At 38.3% G+C, this 19509-nt stretch overlaps 2 protein-coding genes across 3 annotated transcripts; one reads left to right on the top strand and one right to left on the bottom strand.

Moving 5' to 3' along the window:
- Positions 1–6168: 6168 nt before the first annotated feature.
- On the bottom strand, positions 6169–11404 carry LOC102216610 (runt-related transcription factor 3-like). Its single transcript, XM_005810390.2, has 6 exons — positions 10940–11404; positions 8609–8802; positions 8329–8488; positions 7679–7783; positions 7522–7593; positions 6169–6515 (listed from the first exon to the last, which is right to left on the bottom strand). Exons 1-6 carry the CDS (start codon positions 10986–10988, stop codon positions 6169–6171), a joined length of 927 nt encoding a protein of 308 aa, XP_005810447.1. The 5' UTR covers positions 10989–11404.
- Positions 9424–19502, top strand: supt3h (SPT3 homolog, SAGA and STAGA complex component). Of its 2 annotated transcripts, XM_023327755.1 has the most exons (12): positions 9424–9506; positions 10777–10874; positions 14844–14928; positions 15001–15087; positions 15711–15807; positions 15888–16024; positions 16204–16279; positions 17203–17315; positions 17404–17508; positions 17596–17724; positions 17814–17903; positions 19393–19502. In XM_023327755.1, the coding sequence occupies exons 2-12, from the start codon at positions 10795–10797 to the stop codon at positions 19432–19434; spliced, it is 1041 nt and encodes a 346-aa protein (XP_023183523.1). In that variant the 5' UTR covers positions 9424–9506; positions 10777–10794; the 3' UTR covers positions 19435–19502. The 2 variants fall into 2 exon arrangements, with proteins under 2 accessions (XP_023183523.1, XP_023183522.1); XM_023327754.1 differs by lacking the exon at positions 19393–19502 and having other exon boundaries at positions 17814–18281.
- Positions 19503–19509: the final 7 nt, after the last annotated feature.

The raw sequence follows: 19509 nt of genomic DNA, 5'->3' as shown, positions 1-19509 counted from the left end.
CACACATAGGCAGACAGTGCACACATTTGTCCTGAACTCTTTGGACTAATTTTAGGAAGGACTCAATTGGTGTGGCAGTAAACTGGATGGAGGTGTGAAGGTGGGTCTATCAGAGGCTCTGTCCCTCTTCAGACACACAGCTGACAGTCAACTCTCTGATACTGGAATGCTTTGAGGATAAGGAACACTTTTAAAAACGGTGGTCTAAACAGTTGATGCTTGGTTGTGTTTGATGCACCACCAAGCATTTTGATCTGCTATTGGATCACTGAAAATGTCTTCTTGTGCCCCAATGAGATAAAGAGTCATGAAATATTAAGTTAGAAGTTCATAGAAAATTTCGGAGGATTTAATTTGGGACATGAGCTTTAATTGCCTGATGAACATTATATGCTAAAAATACTCATTAAAGGCTTTCTTTATTCTAAACTCTTCACACTACGGGGCCTCATGTCACACGTCTGAAATTGTGATGTTACCTAAAAAGATTAAATCATAGACAGTAAATCAATGTTGTAATTTTAATCTTAATTGAAAATATGCTAACTTAACTCTAAATAATGTTAAAATTAAGTTTTTATTCATTGAAATTGACGGTGATTCACTGTATAGCCAGAGAAGTGGCAAAATTTCAACCCAACTTAGTCAGTCATTTTAAATAATGTGGTTTGGCCCCCTGCTCTTGAGGGCCAAATCACAATTCAACTGCAATTTAAGGTTTGTTCATAATCGTTTTTATTGTTCCTTTTATTAACATTCATTGAAACTGTTTAACAATAGCTGAGTTGGCAATGATGCTGATAATTTCCTTCTTGTTTATGATTTTCTAAGCATTTTGGACGTTTGATGTCTTCCAGATGATGATCTCTACACTGCTTCTGCTGTTGCTCCTCATTTCTCCTTCATCCTCTTCTCTCACAAAGCTAAACACTGACTCTGAACATTTCAACTGTTTTTATTGTAGATGCTGGAAAAAATCTACCCTAACCCCCATTCCAAATAAATGTTATTATTATTATTGTTAGTTTAACTATTGAAATAGCCTTCACATCATGGTACTACATCAATTCAGATTCAGATCTTATTCAGGTCCCCAATGGGCAATTAATTTTACACGAAGTCACAATAAAAACACCAACAATTAATATTTAACTAGGGCATGGCACTAGGTTACAGTGGAAAAAAACTGTCCATCAAAACTATGTGAGGTGCTGGAAGGACTAAATGGTGAACAGTTAATAAGCCAATAAATATTTAATACTTAACATTTGAAATCCCCCACTTTAAGAAACAACAACACAATTTGACCTCAGAGCTTAAAAATACTAAGTGTTTCCATCAACTACAAGACTAACAGGTCCTCCCCCTAAGTCAAAGAGGGAGACATCACTAGGAATAAATTAATGTTTATACCTATTTCTGATAGTTCAATATAAACAATTCAATAAACGATTCAATTCAGATTTTTTGTCAGGTTTTGTAGGTTGACAGTAGAACCAAGTGCAGAAAAACTAGGGATGAGCATGATGAGGGCTTTAAAGGGACAGGATGATGTGTTTTCCAGTCACATAGCATCATTTTACAACATACTACAGAGAGATTATATAAGCACCCTTCTGTCAAAATGTAATCGGAGAGTGATTGATGAGTGATTAATGACCCTAATTAATTGCTTTTAATTTCTGGTCACATGATGCCCCCCCCCCCCTTTCCATTAAATCTGTCATCAATGCGATACATTGTTTTTGGTGAACTCCTTCTGACATCCGAGTTTTAAGAATAATACAATTAAAGTATGAAAAACAATAATTGTTAGATAATCGAGAATAATATATAATATAGTATATTTAAATAGATTTGGAACTTTTTAGATAATTTGTCCCATGACAGCCACTAAATTCAATGTTTTATTGGTAAACTCCTTCTGACCTCTGAGTTTTAAGAGTAATAAATTTAAGTATGAAAAATAATAAGACAATAAGTGTTAGATAGTCAAGAATAATATATATATAGCATATACCAGAAGTTTAAATAGATTCAGATGCTGTATTTACCTCTGGTTGTAAACCGAAAGTCTTTATGATACACAGCGTGAAGGGGGGAGAAAACTGACCCTGCTCAACATGCTTCATGCTTCCTCCAAAATAATAAATCTTGGTTTAAATACATTTGAAACTCATAGATTTTTTTTCTGTAACACTTGCTAGTGTGATACATATCAGTAAAAGTTCCTCATCTGTAAATTTATTTCTGAAGAATATCTGACAGGGACTAAACAGGCCTAGGTGAGGATACTCTGAGCATTTGTTTTTGTACTTCATAAAACAAATGCTGTTTGTTTTATGTATTTTACCATGTCCAAATTACAGACAACTATAGACATCAGTCTGTGTATATATATATATATATATTATTTCCTGCACATTGTGTTTCAGGGGCACTTCAGGTGAAGGAGCAAGACGAAGGAGAAAAAGAAATGACGGAGGATGAGTGGAGGAGGGCGGTGGCAGAGCTCAATGCTTTACAGGTGCTAAGGAAAATGATTATTTAATGCTAAAATACACTTAATCTTCCCACATGTGTTAATCACTCGTATTTGAAAAACAGGCTTTGGGTGACCTTTCGAAAGAGGCCCGAGGAGACAAGCAGACGCCTTCAACTGTTTGTTTAAGAGCATACAAAAGCCATAAAATTAGCATCTCCATGGAAACGGCAGCTGGAATGTGGTAGGAAGAAACTCCAGGAGAGTCGGCGAGATTTATAACAGGACTTCGGTGCGGGGGATATTCGTGCAGGACTGGGGGTTTCCCTCCGATTTGCTTGGACAAAAAACAGAGCACCTTCGAGGCCGAACCAGGTCTCTGAGTGGTCAAAAAACAGAACGCCTTGACTGCATATATTAAATAGGGAAACGCCTCTTTGGGTAAAATTTCAGGGCAGTACCGGAGAGTCGCGGAGAGAGTTTTTTTTCATCTGTGTTTTTATTTTTATGAGAAAATGCATATCTCTGTTCCTCTGCAGCTTTGTTGTCGATTGCTTTGTATGAGATTAAACTCTGTGATCTGTGACGTCAACACGCTTTGTTGTTGTTTCGTTTTAGCAGCACGCGGTCGCTACACGTCGCTGCACGGAGAGCGTCACTCGCCAAGGACTCGGAAGGTCAAAGAGGAAAAGAGCCAAACGTTTTGTCCAAAGCTAGCATTAATTGATCCTCTTTCCTTAACAATTTGAAACAAAATGTCTGTTTTATTAACCTGTGACAGGTCGTTTCCTAAGATCTAATTTCCTCACGAGGAGATTTCACTTTCTTTTTGAAACTCACGGTTATATTGGCATAATAATCCAATTTTCCGTGAGCAACGGACGCTAAGGTGGAAACTTGAGGTTTCCAACCGAGGAGTTCAGGCTGCAAGAGGATCGACATTAATTTTTATTGCGTGTTTTTTCGTTCGTTGTGAACTCTGGAAAGGACTGTCGTTTTGTTTTTTGCGCGCATTTTTTGAACAATTCCTGACGAAGACTTCATATTTTTTTGAGAGACTGTCGATGGACATTTAAAAAAAAAAAAAAACAGAAAAGACGTGCAGCAGATTGTAATTTTGTGTGTTTCTTGTTTCGACGGTTTGTAATTTTGTGATGAATGTTGTCTTTGAAGTTGCAGAGCATTTCTTACTAGTTTTTTATATGTATGTCCCTGCTTTATTTTTATTGTATACTTTGGGTTTTTGGTTTGTCTTGTGTTTTGGTTGTATTGTGATAATTTTGTTTTATGATTTTACATTTTTAAGGATAAGTCTTTCTACACCTTGGGTTTTGTTTCAAAGGGGGATTGTATGTAATTAGGGTACGTCACTCTTTTGTCTTTTTATTTTTCGTTTTTTTCGTTTTTTCCTTACATAGTTTTGGTTCGGTATTAGAAGGCTTACTCAATTTTTATTGAGGTCTTTTTAAAAAGACCTCAAAAGGGGGATTGCTAAGGAAAATGATTATTTAATGCTAAAATACACTTAATCTTCCCACATGTGTTAATCACTCGTATTTGAAAAACAGGCTTTGGGTGACCTTTCAAAAGAGGCCCGAGGAGACAAGCAGACGCCTTCAACTGTCTGTTTAAGAGCATACAAAAGCCATAAAATTAGCATCTCCATGGAAACGGCAGCTGGAATGTGGTAGGAAGAAACTCCAGGAGAGTCGGCGAGATTTATAACAGGACTTCGGTGCGGGGGATATTCGTGCAGGACTGGGGGTTTCCCTCCGATTTGCTTGGACAAAAAACAGAGCACCTTCGAGGCCGAACCAGGTCTCTGAGTGGTCAAAAAACAGAACGCCTTGACTGCATATATTAAATAGGGAAACGCCTCTTTGGGTAAAATTTCAGGGCAGAGTCGCGGAGAGAGTTTTTTTTCATCTTTTCTCCACGTGGGCGCCTTTGTCTGTCTCTGTGTTTGTCTGTCTACCCCTTGTGTGTGTTTTTATTTTTATGAGAAAATGCATATCTCTGTTCCTCTGCAGCTTTGTTGTCGATTGCTTTGTATGAGATTAAACTCTGTGATCTGTGACGTCAACACGCTTTGTTGTTGTTTCGTTTTAGCAGCACGCGGTCGCTACACGTCGCTGCACGGAGAGCGTCACTCGCCAAGGACTCGGAAGATTAAAGAGGAAAAGAGCCAAATGTTTTGTCCAAAGCTAGCAATTAATTGATCCTCTTTCCTTAACACAGGTTTTATTTTTTTTCATACAGCTGCATTCATGGTATCATCTTAAATTTAATAAGGTCGCTGTAAGAATTCTACATGTTTTAAGCACTGTCACTCTACCAATGTGCCCAACTCACTAGACACCAAGTGGCCAGTGGGGGGGGACCAAAAAAATCAGTCTCAGTCATTATAATTAATTATAGTATGCTAATGGCATCAATACAAATCAGTACAAAAGTCATCCTCTTCTCCTACCCAGCATGGATTTGCAGCTGTGTGCATCGCGCTATAGTGGCAGGACGAATCACCAAAATTATTTTACTGTTGTAGACAGTTGGGGGGTGGGGGGGGGGGGGGGGGGTGACTCCTAAAAGTTGCCTTTTTTTTCAGAAACATTTTGCTTTTGGGAAACTGGAGTATCTATTCCATGTGGATGGAAGGCCAGAACCAAAAGAATAAGAGAAAAGATCTTTTTTAAGAATTCACTCAACACTGTTATTGTACTATAACTGAGTGGTTGAGAATCTGGTTCCATTGTTGCCATTGTACAGTTTTCACTTTGCCATTCTGTTTTATTCATAATGTGTAGAGTCATCACCGAAAGTTTTGATGGGTTAGAGTGAAAAACTGGGAATAAAATAAAGAGTTAACACAAGTACATTGATTAGATTTTAACTTAGAAATGTATCAATACATCAAAAATACTAATAATTATTTCCTTTTAATAATCATTAATTAATAAATAGGCCACTTAATGAAATGATGACACTTCCTTTGCCCAGGTTAGAGATGTTTAAATGTTTTAGCACATGACTAATCAAATCTGTCTGTCTCAAACAATGAGCAAAAAGAAAAGGCTTAGAAATTAAATCTCTTAACTTTATAGAAGAAGCTAATGGCATTTCCCCTTCAAGTGATCGACAAGCTTTATAAATATACGGTTCATTTTAGTGTAGCTAAAAACATATCTGATCACGAATGCATGAACATTTTTCTCATTTTATCCAGGAGATCTCCATGACTGGGACCTGAAAACACTTCAGGGCATTTCCCAAAAATGAACGTTGGCCTGTTGTTGTGCTCTTATTTGGTCTGGCCTGAGCTTTTTCACTGTTTCTGTTTGTGTAAGCTCAAAATGTTTAAGAGGTTCTGATTCTCACATGATGATTTGGGATTTATGTGATTGTAACTTTTGACTTAATTAGTAGTCCTGCTAACATTATTACTAATGTGCACTGCTCATTAGTAATCCCAGTAATTAGTAATAGGATTAGTAATCCTATTCTGATTTATTAGTAAAATAACTTTGGGTTTATTTATTTATTTACATATATTTTATGAAATTTGAGGGGATAATCATTTAATAAAAAAGTTTATATAAAATAATAGTACAACAAACAAACAAGACAATACATGTGTAAAAATGAAATAAAACAACTGTTTAAATGCGTCTGTTATGAACACATTGTCATCAGTAAGGCCTCCAGACAGGCTCCTCCCCTCTCATGGTAAGACACGCCCCTTCCATGTAATTGGCCATAGCTGCAGCAACGTTGCGGTCCTCCCCTGTGCTTTGGAGCGGTTGGTTCGACCCGTAGTAGAAACTGCTGGGCTGGAACTGGCCGCTGTGGCTTAGTGGAGGGGGAACAGGCGCAGCAGAAGACAGGTAGGAGCTGTATGGAGGGGCGTGGGCGGAGAAGGGGACCGTGGGCAGGTGGTGCAGTCTGGGAGCTGAAGTGAAGGAGGATGTCAGAGATGTCACCTGACCAAGAAATGATGATTCGTTGTTCCACAAGGAGGAGGAAAAGGATCTGCGGTCTGAATACAAAAAAAGAAGTCAAGCCAAATAAAATAGTTTATTCAGAAAGTCTACAACAATTATGAACAGGATCTGCTTTCTAACTTTTTAGATATTGCTGATGAAATGTTTTGATCAGCCGCTATGCAGATAATATTCTGATCTACATGAACAATGGTCCATTTTCACCTAAAGCACTGTGCAAAAGTGACAGAGATTGAAATAACGGGGTGTGATCTATCCAATCACAATATCATAATGAAAATAGACTTAAGAATTGATCTTTTGACCCAGTGGTATTCTTAACTACCCTTGGATGGATTTGGACAACTTTGAAGCTAAGAGAAATGATCCATTATGCTACAGTACTTATTTTTATTGATTTTGTTTTACTTTGTACTATTTTATTTTATTGTCTTTTATCATATTTTCAAGCCTTTGGTCAATGGCATTTGGTTTAAAAGTGCTTCATAAATCAATTATCTACCAGAGTAGGTGAACAAAGAACATTTGACATTTTGTAAGAATAGTTGAGAAGTAATATAAAAAAGAATAGTTGTGAATGTTGCTGTTTATTTTTTATGGTGCCCTGATCTATTTCATTGTTTCACATTGTTATATTTCACTGGGAGCAAAGGATAGTTTTCCCTTTTATTCAACAATACCATTACCATAAGATGTACAATTTGAGATTTCCTTTCAATAATCTGTTTGTCATTTTGCTAGGAAGCCTTGACTGCCCACAACTCTTGCCTATTTGGTACATTTTACAAGACAGCAGGTTTAAAAAGAAAAGAAACTGTCTTCCTGGTGCTTGAGGAATCATTGTTTTGGTCCTCAATTTTGGCTCCTTTAGAATCTCATTAGGAAAAAAGATTAATTTCCTTGTTGCTCCAGATATCCCGATCTTACTTGCCATCTAAGTCACTTGATGCTTAATTACAGATCATTTAAATGTAAAACCTTTGACTAGAATTTTGCATACATTTTGACTGAGATAAAGATAATTATTTAAACATCCCATACCTAATGGAGCAGCACTGCCGATACTCCTGGGAGGCCGGAATATTCCTGATTTCATCTCCTTCTGTCTCTGACCTGATAAAACATAAAACAAAACTGATTAAAAACTCTGATAGTACAAGACTAAACCTTTGGATATTTCTTCCCAGGGTTTACTAACGTCTCGGGAGTCGAGGTCCATCCACAGTGATCTTAATGGCTCTGTGTACAGTGGCTATTTGAGGAGGAGAGGTCAACACGTTGATCGACAGCGTGAAAGTTTTACCTAAAAGGGCAAAACATATGGAAGAATACAAGAAGCTCACAGGCAGCTTGAGGAGAAACTTAATAACAAGATTCTGTTTTGTTACTTTATCTAAACTGTCATGAGGATTTTGAAATATTGCAAAAAAGTCAAAAAAGAAAATGTTATCTGTGAATTAGGCATTTACTAGCTTGGAATTAATCAACCAGAATAATTTTGTCAGATGTTGACACTATGCCTGTGTGCAATAAACAATATATAGAGGTTGGGAACTAGCCTGGACCTCAGTGATCCACCACTCCAGGACAACAGTTTCATGCCTCTGGTAAGGATCCACACACCCACCAGTGGATGGTAAAGTTTGCTATGTCAGAACTTATGTTGAAGTTGCAATTACTCTTCTCTTCTAGTTAGCATTAAACATCACAAATATCACAAAAATAATATTTGTCTGAGTGTTATTTTCCAGATAAACATCACTAAAATAATGGTGGCAGCAGGTAACACAGAGGCTCAAAGGAATTGAAAACATTCATCTTAAGAATATCACAAGGTGAGTGGTGTACCTCTGCCACTGCGACCAATGAACCTTAGATCGTTGAAGTGGGCATAACCTTGCTTCATTGTCGCTGTGGCATTGCGTAGCTCAGCGCTGCAGTTGTCATCATTGCCAGCCATCACTGTAACAACCACGCCGTCTGGCACGTCATTACCCAGAGCAACTACCTGCAAGATGTAGAAACACAGAATCCCAAAAGCTGCAGACATTCCTCTAAAATCTTCAACGACCTTTCGAACTGAACTAAAGCAGAGACTTAGGGAAGGGTTAATGGTTTGGTTGCTCACAGTGAAAGCTCTTGGCAGGGTCTTGTTGCATCTCCAGTGCTGTGGCAGGATGCTGCAGAGGAAGTTTGGGCTGTCAGTGTGCACCAAGCCTCTCTGGGATGCTGCGCCATGCTGCTGCAACGGCACCCTCACCTCCGGCTCTTCCGGTTGGTGAGGTTTAGGGGATGGAACCTGCCGGCATTTTCCCACAGTATCTGAAGAGGATGCAGAGACAAGTTTGACTTGAGTTCCTCTACTTTTATGTAAGAAATTAGAAATATGACAAATGTTTTCAAGCATTCTTTGTTTAATTAAAATTTGGGAATTTCAATCATGCAGTATAAATGCTAAAAGGATTTGTACTTGTATAGCGCCTTATCAAGAGGACCCAAATGTGCTTAACACTACAGTCATTCATGCACACAGTCATGGTGAGTGACAGAAGCAAGGCTGCCAAGCACCAGAGGGTTGATTGACCAACAACTCAATCAACCCACTAACCGACATACAATTAATTCATTTAACTAGTTTAACCATTCATCCTGCTTTTATTTAACAAATCAACTATTAAGTCAACCAACCAGCTAACCTATCAAATAGTTCATTTGATCAATTGTTCAGCCATTTCCTTTTTCTTTTTACCTCCAGGAACAATACAGTAGTAGGTGAATAACCATAACTTGCTAAGTTCCACCAAAGTTACCACACAGTTAGTGTGTAATATTGGACACAGCAACATAATTGTGGCTTTTCTGTAACCTGTGATATATCGGCTGCATGGATAATGAAGAACAAAACTACATTTCCCATCACCCACCGGTCCCTGGGCCACGGCGTCATCATTCCGCGTCAAAATATAATTCGAATCAAGAAAAATTAACACTTTGCAGCTCCAGTTGAATGTTTCTGCTAATCTGCGGTGAGACTTTTATTGACTTCTTCTCTCTCCATGTCCTCAGTTCGCCTCTCTCTCCTCCTGTCCGCTTTGTTTTCCGTGTTGTGTGTCTCTGGCCGCAGTGTTTGAATATTAGGGATAATACTGCGCTGCATTATTATTCAGATTGTCCTGCCGGAGGGAAGTTAGTGCGGTCACAGCACCTGTCCCTCCTCCGTCTGTCTGCTTGTGTTTATTCGCCTCACAGCTTTTCTGCTATCTTGTTGTTTTAGGCTTTTGTCTCAGCCAGAGTTCTTTCAGAAGGGAAGTGACCCAAAAACACGAACACCGACCCAGCAGTCAGGAGTAAACAGGTTTCATGGTTGGCACGTCAGTGTAGTTATGGAGAGGAAAGAAAACACCGTTTATGATTTGTGAGACATTAACTCTGTTTGGGAAAACAAAAGTGGTTTATATCAGTTTTTTATGCTAAGCTGGTCAGTACACTCAAAGCTTGCACAGTATATTATTATTTTAATATTTTTAACACTTTTTGGTCTTTTGCGTACCGTTATAGCCTGCTGCTGAAGCTCCCTGTGAGACAAAGTGGTTTATTCTATTTCTATTCTTCTATTAGTATTTGAAATTTTAATATTTTCACAGCAGAATAAAGTTTTTTTATTTGTTAATTTATTTTGGAAAACAAAGTATTCTTTGTATTTTAGTTTTAATGTAACACAAACCTTTCTTTTTCCTGTATCCAGTCATCTGCAAGACTTATTTGTGTAACTCCAAATAACTTTTTTCTCTCTCTGTGATAAAAGAAATGGAGACTGTCTCATGTACAAATTGAACAAAAAATACATCATCAATAGTTTGCCAATATTTTGGGTTCAGCAGAGACGTTGGAAATAATTTTTTTTTTAATTTTCGAAACTTGTTTAGTTGTGCTCATTTTTTCAATAACTTAACTAATAGGAATACTTTTCTCCAATAATTTGCTGCTTTTTTTGCATTTAGTGATATAATAATGAGATATTTGCTAAATGTGCAGTCGTTAAATTCTTCTATGTTAAGTTGCATCTTAAACAGAACAAGTGAATCTCTTAATTTCTGATTGGCTGGTTCTCAGTTAGACCAATTAAGCAGAGAATTTTAGTCCTTTAAATTAACATAGGTTTCAAAAGGATACTTACAATAAATGTACATGTTTATCTGTCATAACCATGCAGATTACACAAGCAGGACGGAATAAATGTGATGTGAGTAAATTCTGGTTCTGGTTGGGTTAACCTGTGTGTCTCTGTGTCACCAGGTGGGTAAAAGTGATGTCATGGCTGGCTCAGTCACCTCCAGTTCTAAAGAGCGCCCAGCTTCCAGAACCAGCTTCATCCCAGAGCTGCAGAGCATGATGTATGACACGCACACACACACACATGCACACACACGCACGCAAACAGTGAAATAAAACATCTCACCCCAGTACAACATGGGACTAGTGCTGCTGAACAGACTGTTGGAAGCCATGAAAATCTGTTGAACAAAAGAAAAAAAGCCACAGTAATAATCAAACTGGGTGATATTTTGGTTAATGTTGTCCTCAACTCTTCACTTTGATACATGATTATGTGATAATGTTGATGGTCGTCTGGTGTTCCCAAGAAAAAAACGCTGTTAGCAGCAACAAGGCGACACGTTTTGAGTGTGGTAGTATTATTGTCTTTATGGGCTGAATCATTAAGATGTCTGTCTTTGCGAATCTCCACCAGGAGGAGTTCCTCCTTGTCCGCCTTGTTTTCCTGCACAGAACTGTCAGCGTAGTCGCAAAATTTCACAGATGCACGTTATGGAAAATTTGGACCGCACAGAGGGGGCATAGCTGCTGAAATGACTCAACTTGACCGTGCAGCGCAGCATTCGCTTCAAGGATAAATCAAGCTTCATGGACTTGACTTATACAACTGATCACAGTGGATTGGAAGAATAACAATGGTTCCAGCAATAATAATTTTCAAAATGTAGTTGAACAGAATAGCTTCAGGTTTAGGTCAAAAGCTTTTATTTATTTATTTTAAGTTTTCAAGATAAAGTGAATATGTTTGTCTTTGAAACTTTTTCTTCATCTTTAGTTTAAACCAGGCGGTCCGCTCATCCTGAAAAGGTCTTATGTTTGGGTACCTAAAATTAAGGCCTTAAAATATCTTAAATTAATTTAAAAAGTTGCCCTTAAATACATTAATCACAAATCTTAATTTTTGCTGTGGCAGTGCTATTTTCATTGAGTTGTGTGACTCGACTCAGCTGAGGCTACCGCTAACTAGCTGGTATTAAACCTTTGATAGCTAAATAAGTTGTTACGTTTTATGGATAAGAGCAAATTTATGGGCAGTTGGCTGGATGGCGTTCATTGTTGCCAGTGGCTCACTGGGCACTGTGCTGCTTAAAGCTGTAGAGAACATCGCAAAATATGCTGTTTTCCTTTATGCATTTCTGTCATGGTACAAGTCTTAAGTTTCATTCATAATGGTCTTAAAATGTCTTGAGTTTGATTCAGTGAAATCTGCAGAAACTCTGTCGAACAAATGTGTATAAAGTAGAGAAACAAATGCGTCAGTTATGTATGTCAATAGTTCAAATAATACATACACTTCTCAATAAACATATCCAATTCTATGTAGCAAACACAATTTTTTACTTTATCTAAATCTTATGTCAACAAGCACAAACAATGAAGAAGAAAATACAGTTTGTTTAGCAGGTTCTGATATTTTCAGAAGTAAACAAAAGGAAAATTTAAATATATTGCACGGTATATTTTAGATTTAGCCATAGAAGTAGCTGAAAAAATTAGAAATTTAGTTTGTTAAATTTAATATTCTAATAATACATTTTCTTAATTTACACTTTTTATCTGCTCTACCTTATCTCGTGCAAATAAAATGTTTTTTTGTGTGTGTAAGCATAAATATGGTAAATAAATGTTTGCTTTGCCTGTGCTTTCTTCTTAATAAATGATATCGAGTGCATATGCAGGCGCTCACCTCGTGTTTGCAGCAGAGTGGTTCTGGTGGTCAGAGAGGCCCAAACCCAAATAAACCCAAATAAACCCCAAAACCTGAAACGCTCCCTCTGCCTGGAGCCGGCGATGGAACCTGAGGCCAGAGCCGTCCGCAACCCCAAACCAGAACTGCTCTCACCTGGGTGACTGACGCCCACACCCAGCCAATCAGAGAGGGGACAGCAGTGGGGAGGGGGGTTGACTGTCAGGTGTGTAAATGATGGGGGTTGATTGGGAGAAGGAAAGAGGTTGAGGATGTGGCTTCAGGTTGGTCTGTCAGAATGGAAGTGGCCTATCTGGATGCAAATTGAGGTTTGACCAAATTGTGGTCAAACTGTGTGTGTGTGGCCTTTCGACCCGGAGTGTGTGTGGGAATATTTGCAAAGCTCTGTTTTTGTCCAAGCTGAGACTTTGAGGAGATTCCATTGTTGCACTTTTTAAATTTGTTTGTCCATGCAAATGGTGTTCTGAACATAATTCAATCAGAACTGCCACGACTGAAAGGAAAACAGCACAAAACGTTTCAGGCTGGGAATGAATACGACCCGATAGAGCAGTGGTTCTCAAATGGGGGTACGCGTACCCCTGGGGGTACGTGGAGGTACTGCAGGGGGTACATGAAGCTTTTCAAAATATCTTTAAAAAATCAGTAGGCTCCTCATAATAAGTCTTGGGAAAAATTATTTTGTGAAAAGTTCGATAAAATATAAATGTGTGTTCATGCACTGAATTTTATATTCAGTATTTAGTTTCAATATCCTTTAAAATAAAACGGTTTGACTGGTTTTATACCTTCCTGGTGGTCACCGTCTTCTGTTTTCTTTTTTGTTTAACCATGCAATGTTTGCAATATGGATGTATTTGTCAGGTTCACTGATATAAGTTGTTTGGCTTTAATAAATCAGACAGTGATTTTACAGCACTGTACCCCTTTTTAATTCCAAAAATGTTTTGCCCGTGTCAGGGGGTACTTGACTAAAAATATATTTTTAAGGGGGTACATCACTGAAAAAAGTTTGAGAACCACTGTGATAGAGGAACATAATCAGAAATCAGTTGGAAGAGCATAGTATTTTGTTTCTGGAAAAAATAATAATTTATCAATATTTGTGTTGATATAATAGGAGAATAAGAGGCTATTTAGTCCATCTTGGAACCTCCATCCCTTTATGTTTGTGTTGAGTTTCTGTTCAGATTGTGGATGATGATGAAATGTTGGCCTTACAAAAAGAATCACACCCCTTAGGCCTCTTCACATGTCACCATGTTAATAGTACAACAAGGTAGCATGGCATTAGGATGAAAAGCAAACATGGTTTTTATCATTTTTTGATGTTCAGTGTAGAGCCTGGTGCAGAGATGCTGCTGGGAAGATGGACGGAGCTGGAGGAGAACCAGCTAGAGGTTATGACTGTTTGCAGTCCTTCCAATGGTTCAGTGCAGAGCTGCTCAATATATCACAAATATGTTGCAACGTAATATCAGCAGGCACAATATTCATATCACAAAGGACTGCTTGGGGTGCAATAGTTGTTAGCTAATGTATTCCCAGTATTCTGAATTTTCATTTTAATGTTTAGCCAGCTGGGCAAAGACTAACGATGTCACAGAGGAACTGGAAGCACAAATGAGAAAGAGAGGAAAGCAGGCATGTATATCACAACTGACACGGTCTTCTCATTACTTACTAATATTATTGCCATCGTAAGATTTTCCAATATCGTGCTGCTCTAGTTTTGTGTGGCTCCCGGCAAATCTGGTGTCTGAGCTGAAGCAGCTGAAGCAGAGGGACACTTTTTTATTTTTTAGGGTGACATTTTCACAGACGAATAAAATGTTAGATATGACAAAGAAAAAGACTTCTCATTCATTAACCAGGTTTCTGCATTCCTATTAAATTTGTGGTAAATTGAACCTTGACTTACAAACAGACTTGGTGCCCCAAAGATTAGAGACTGTACACCTGTCTTATAAAAACACAGAATGACTCTATTTATGTTTTAGGACCTGTTAAGATTAGCAAATCCCTGTTCTACAAAAATCTCACTGTTTTGATCATTTCAATACAATCTTTCATGTTTAGGTTATTATTGATAAATAAAAAAAAAACAATGTACTTTTAAAATTTGATTAAAATAACAAGAAAAAGAGAAGTGGCTTTTAGACTTTAATCATTTCTCTGAATTGTCTCCACTGACAAGAAGGTTGTGTTATGGCTGCTTCGTAAACAATAGACAAACGTGTGTCTCCATGACAAAAATGTTCTACAAACAATAAAAAAATATGCTTCTCCTTCAGAGAACTGACACTTTGTTGCGTTTCAGGTTTGCTCTGGGAGACACCCGCAGGCCTCTGTATGAAACTGCAGCCCTCGTAGAGGACATCGTACACACACAGCTCATCAACATGGTAACACCAAAGACACCACAACGTTTTTTAGTTGGAAAAAAAATTAATTGATGGTTTTAATTTGTGAAACAGCTGCATCAGGCCTGTGAGGGCGCTTCTCTTCGAGGTTCAAGGGTCATTTCAGCTGAGGACATCCTGTTCCTGATGAGGAGAGACAAGGTAGAGGAAATGCTCACCTCATGAAACAATGTGTTTTAAAGGGCCAGTGTCATTTTTGGTCTTTACATCATGTTCTAATGTTATTCCCTCACCAATAACATGCCTAGAGCGTTGCCTTAATTTTTTTATGTATGTTTGACAATTTAATTTAATCTCCGTGGCAACCATTCAGCTATGCAAAATACATGGGTGGACTTAGCCCCGCATTCGAGGCACATCTCCTCCTCAGAGCGGCAGTTTCCAAGGTTCTGCTCCTTCAAACTAACCAGCAGCAATTAGCAAACACCTGAAGGAGCCGAGCTGCTTCTCAGTGAAACATTGATAAAACTGTTGTTAAAGGGTTAATAGAGAAGCCATGTTATGATGACTTCCTGAAGGCAGAGTTTCAGAAAAAGCCGTTTTAAAAGAAACAGAGGCCCATTTTCAAGGCGTTAAGTTAGGATGTAACTTTTTTAAAGTCATACTTTGAGCATTTTTATGACAACTGAAGGTGACAGTTATTTGATTGTGCAATAAAATGTAACTTTGTGTCTGAAAAATACCTCATACTGCCCCTTTAAAAGTGACCTTGTAGAGTAAAGCTCTTTTTTTTGACTGTTTTTGTCTGAATGTGTGTTGAACAGAAGAAGCTGGCGCGAGTGTTAAAATATCTCCAGTTTAGAGATTACAAATCCAAACTATTAAAAAATCTAGAGGAAGAAGATGTGCAGCAGGAGCCAGGTAAACAAAACCAACCATCCTTGATCACATCACTAGCTTTGACATTTATCTTTGATTCACTCAGTCTGTTTGCTGCTCAGGGGGTCTGGCTGCTGGGGGGAATCAGCGCCGGCAGCGACTGGCCCAGGATTTCCTGGCATGGATGGACCAAACTGGAGAATTCCTTTCATTGGCTGAGAAACAGGAAGTTGACCCAGTCAAACAGGAGAGGATGGAGGTCAGAGGTCACCTTGATATAATCAGTGTTTCTGTAACATAAAGGAGATTGAAGATGATGATACTGTGTGTGTGTGTGTGTGTGTGTGTGTGTGTGTGTGTGTGTGTGTGTGTGTGTGTGTGTGTGTGTGTGTGTGTGTGTGTGTGTGTGTGTGTGTGTGTGTGTGTGTAAATATTCAGCGTTTGGAGCGACACACTCGAAACATGGATCCGGCTCAGTACGCAGAGTTCTGCGAGAGCCGCCAGCTGAGCTTCGGTCAGTCCAAACTGCTTTTCTGATACTTTCACACTTTGATGAAGGGTTAGAGTCACGGCTGGAACAATTAATCTTGAGGAGTCGATTATGGGAATAATCAAGTAATTAATTGTTGACTGGAGTATACTGACTCATAAAAACAATGGCTGAAAGAACAAACTCAAAGCAGTAATTCAGTCAAAACTGTATAAAAGATACAGTATATACATTTTGTTTCAAAGTTAAAAATAATCATCTAAGTATGATTTACCTGGAACTCAAGTGACAATTTTAGCTTTTTTAAAAAATATATATTTACATTCTAATAATAAATAAAAACTAAATATAGCAATTTAAAAACCAAACACACAAAACAAAAACTAAATTGTGAAAACATTTGATTTGTTAATAATGAAAAAAAGAAATATCTGGATATTTATAATGTCGCCTCCACACTTGGTAAAGAGCCTTAAACAAGCTAATGTCTTATTGCAGTGGCATAAATTTTGCATTCATACATTAAATCCTAATCCAACATCTTTCACTCCAACCTTGATTTTGAGTAAATTTATGTTATTTATGTGAAGAAAAACATTTTTTCACATTTGCATGTTTGGGGGCCATGCCGGAAATGTTTTTCTGCTCCACCGTTTCTGTCTCTCTTAAATATTGAATTTATAGAAGTAAGATCGTTTTAATTTCAGTTAGGATGCATAACCATGACAATAACGTATTGTTTCCCCTCCAGTTATCAGCTGCTTAGAATTTCAAAGCTCAAATAAATAATAAAAGCTCAGATTAAAAGAGGAGCAGCAAAGGCAAAAGAGGAAGATTAGCAGTGCTATCTAACAATGGATTTCTTTCATGCAGAACATGTTACTGTTGAACATCATTGCATTATGTGGTCCAACCGTCCATTCTTTATCATCTTAATGCTACAACAGCCAAGAAAGCTTCAAAGTTTCGGGACTGGCTGGACTGCAGCAGCCTGGAGCTGAAACCCAACAGCATCGCCACGGAGATCCTCTCATACCTGGCCTATGAGACGGTGGCACAGGTAAAAACCTAGAAACTAACGTCCAGATGAGCTGGATGAAAACTACAGCAGGAGTTTGGTTGCGACGTGTTCCTGTTTTGCTCCCCAGATTGTAGATTTGTCTCTGCTAGTGAAGCAGGAGATGACGGTGAAGAACAATCCTGTCAGCCATGTGATCTCAGCCAGCTACATCCACTACAACACACACACCGAGGTACATACATCATAACACCGCATCCACTCCGTTCACTCAGGAAGTCTCTTTCGCATTTATTTCACTCAGTAAAATGTGTGGCTGCAGGTGAAGAAAGATCCAGATTCACCTGAAGCCACGCCCCCATCCACTCCAGGCTCCTCCCACTCATCGAAGCCCCTCCTACAGGGAAACGGCAGCATGGACAGCCGAGCCAGACAGAGGAAACGGAAAAAGGTGTCCGGCTGCAGGCTTGTGTTCTGTGCTCTTCATGTCGGCCATCTTTTTAATTTCTAGGCTGCTCAAACGAGTGCTGTGTGTTTCAGAGCTCTCCGGCCACAGTGGAGCCCCCTAGTGGAGCCATCCAGCCATGTCACATCAGAGAGGCCATCAGACGATACAACTACAGACACACGGTGGGTACACAGCAAAAAACACTCTGCCTGCGTTTTCATTGTGCAAATTCAAATTTCGAAAATAAATTTGCTTAATGGAAACATGGCCATTTTGAAAAAGCTCACAGTATAATTTTTACGCTAGAACGAGGCGGTTTTTCAGCTGTATCGAAATTATTGTATTTTGCATGACTGCAACAGAAACACTTTTTTTGCATCACACGAGTCACGTGATAAACAACCAGATGTTACTACTGGCCCAAACCAGGAAGAAGACAGGAAGCAGTTGGACGATGATGGCGTGTGACTTATCATGTGATTTGATAATGAAAACACAACAATTGGAAATTAGACTTAGACTTAGACTGACTTTATTGTCATTTTGCATGCACAGGGTGTATACAGAACGAAATTTCGTTGCACACGGCTCAGGACAATGTTTTGAGGTTCCAATGTTGTGAGGTTACTCCAGAATAAAATAAAATACAGTATAAAATATGAATATAAAATCAAAATTGTGGATTTTTTTTCTAACTTTAGCAGAATATTGGCAAAGGTGTACGCACATTTATAATAGAAACACAGCTAGTGATGTGTAACTTAAGGTTGAACCTTTTAAAACATTGGACTGGCTTCTTGTTTTTGATAGATTCTTTGGATTCAGTCATGAAAATCTACGTGCGCACTTCATTTTGGTGGTGACAGTGGACATTTATACTTAATGTGAATTCTACTTAACCTTTGTGGCAGGGGCTCACCGATAAATTCTCCCAGATTTCCTTAATTTTGGTTGATCGGCTGATATTTACATGAGAAACTGATCTTATGATTTCTCATGTAACAAGATCAGATCACAGAGGTCTGAACATCAGCCACCAGCTGAGTTCCTATTGACCTTAAAATTGCGCAAATTGGAATTACAAAAAATAAATGTATTTGTTGGAAACACATCAATTAAGAAAAAAAAAAACTTTCAATAAAAAGTTTTTGTGCTAGATGTTGTTCTGACCTATCGAAATTATTTTTTGCGTCACACAAGTCATGTGATGAACTGGATGTTACTGCTGGGGGGAAAAGACAACAGGAAGTGGTAGGAGGAGGATGATGGTGTTTCTTTTATATTTAATTATAGCATGAACAAACATCACAATAGTGAAATTGTTTATAACATTAGCAGAATAGCAATAAAGTTTTTCTCACATATGTAATGGAAACGCTATTAGTGTGAACCATTTGCTCTGCCTAGAGGGCTGTAGTGACCCATCCACTTTGTCATGTAGTTAACAGTCAGCCCACTGTCCTTATTGCTATATTTAGTGACTATTCAAACAAAAAATACAGTCAGTAATGGTAAAGATATGTGATTGGTCAGAAAACTGCAAGTAGATTGAGGGTCGTCGAAAACTAACAGCTGTCAGTTGTGATTATGAAAGTGTGGTAGTATTTGACTAATATTTACCATTCAGGATGTGTGAACTTTGACCTATGGTGACCCACCTCTTTTTTTCAGAGTGCGTACAGGAGGAGTGGGATGGCTTTCCTCACCTGCTGAAGCATCAAAGTTTATATCCATTTTCTTGTCGTTTGGTTCATTTTTAGTAATAAAGACTTAAACATGCATACAAGG

Source organism: Xiphophorus maculatus, chromosome 22 (assembly GCF_002775205.1).
Source record: "Xiphophorus maculatus strain JP 163 A chromosome 22, X_maculatus-5.0-male, whole genome shotgun sequence".
Taxonomy (NCBI): Eukaryota; Metazoa; Chordata; class Actinopteri; order Cyprinodontiformes; family Poeciliidae; genus Xiphophorus; species Xiphophorus maculatus.
Note: the sequence above shows the minus strand (reverse complement) of the source record. Positions and strands in the feature narration are given on the sequence as shown.

What these genes read in the sequence shown, in the direction of transcription:
- LOC102216610 (XM_005810390.2), bottom strand. Translation starts at nt 10,988, where the DNA reads ATGGCTTCCAACAGTCTGTTCAGCAGCACTAGTCCCATGTTGTACTGG. An exon ending in TAGTCCCATGTTGTACTGGG is followed by an intron (nt 8,803 to 10,939) that starts GTGAGATGTTTT and finishes CATCCTCTTCAG; the next exon opens with ATACTGTGGGAAAATGCCGG. An exon ending in CGGCAGTGCTGCTCCATTAG is followed by an intron (nt 6,516 to 7,521) that starts GTATGGGATGTT and finishes TTTTGTATTCAG; the next exon opens with ACCGCAGATCCTTTTCCTCC.
- supt3h (XM_023327754.1), top strand. Translation starts at nt 10,795, where the DNA reads ATGGCTGGCTCAGTCACCTCCAGTTCTAAAGAGCGCCCAGCTTCCAGA. An exon ending in TCAAACAGGAGAGGATGGAG is followed by an intron (nt 16,025 to 16,203) that starts GTCAGAGGTCAC and finishes GTAAATATTCAG; the next exon opens with CGTTTGGAGCGACACACTCG. An exon ending in GAGCCGCCAGCTGAGCTTCG is followed by an intron (nt 16,280 to 17,202) that starts GTCAGTCCAAAC and finishes ATGCTACAACAG; the next exon opens with CCAAGAAAGCTTCAAAGTTT.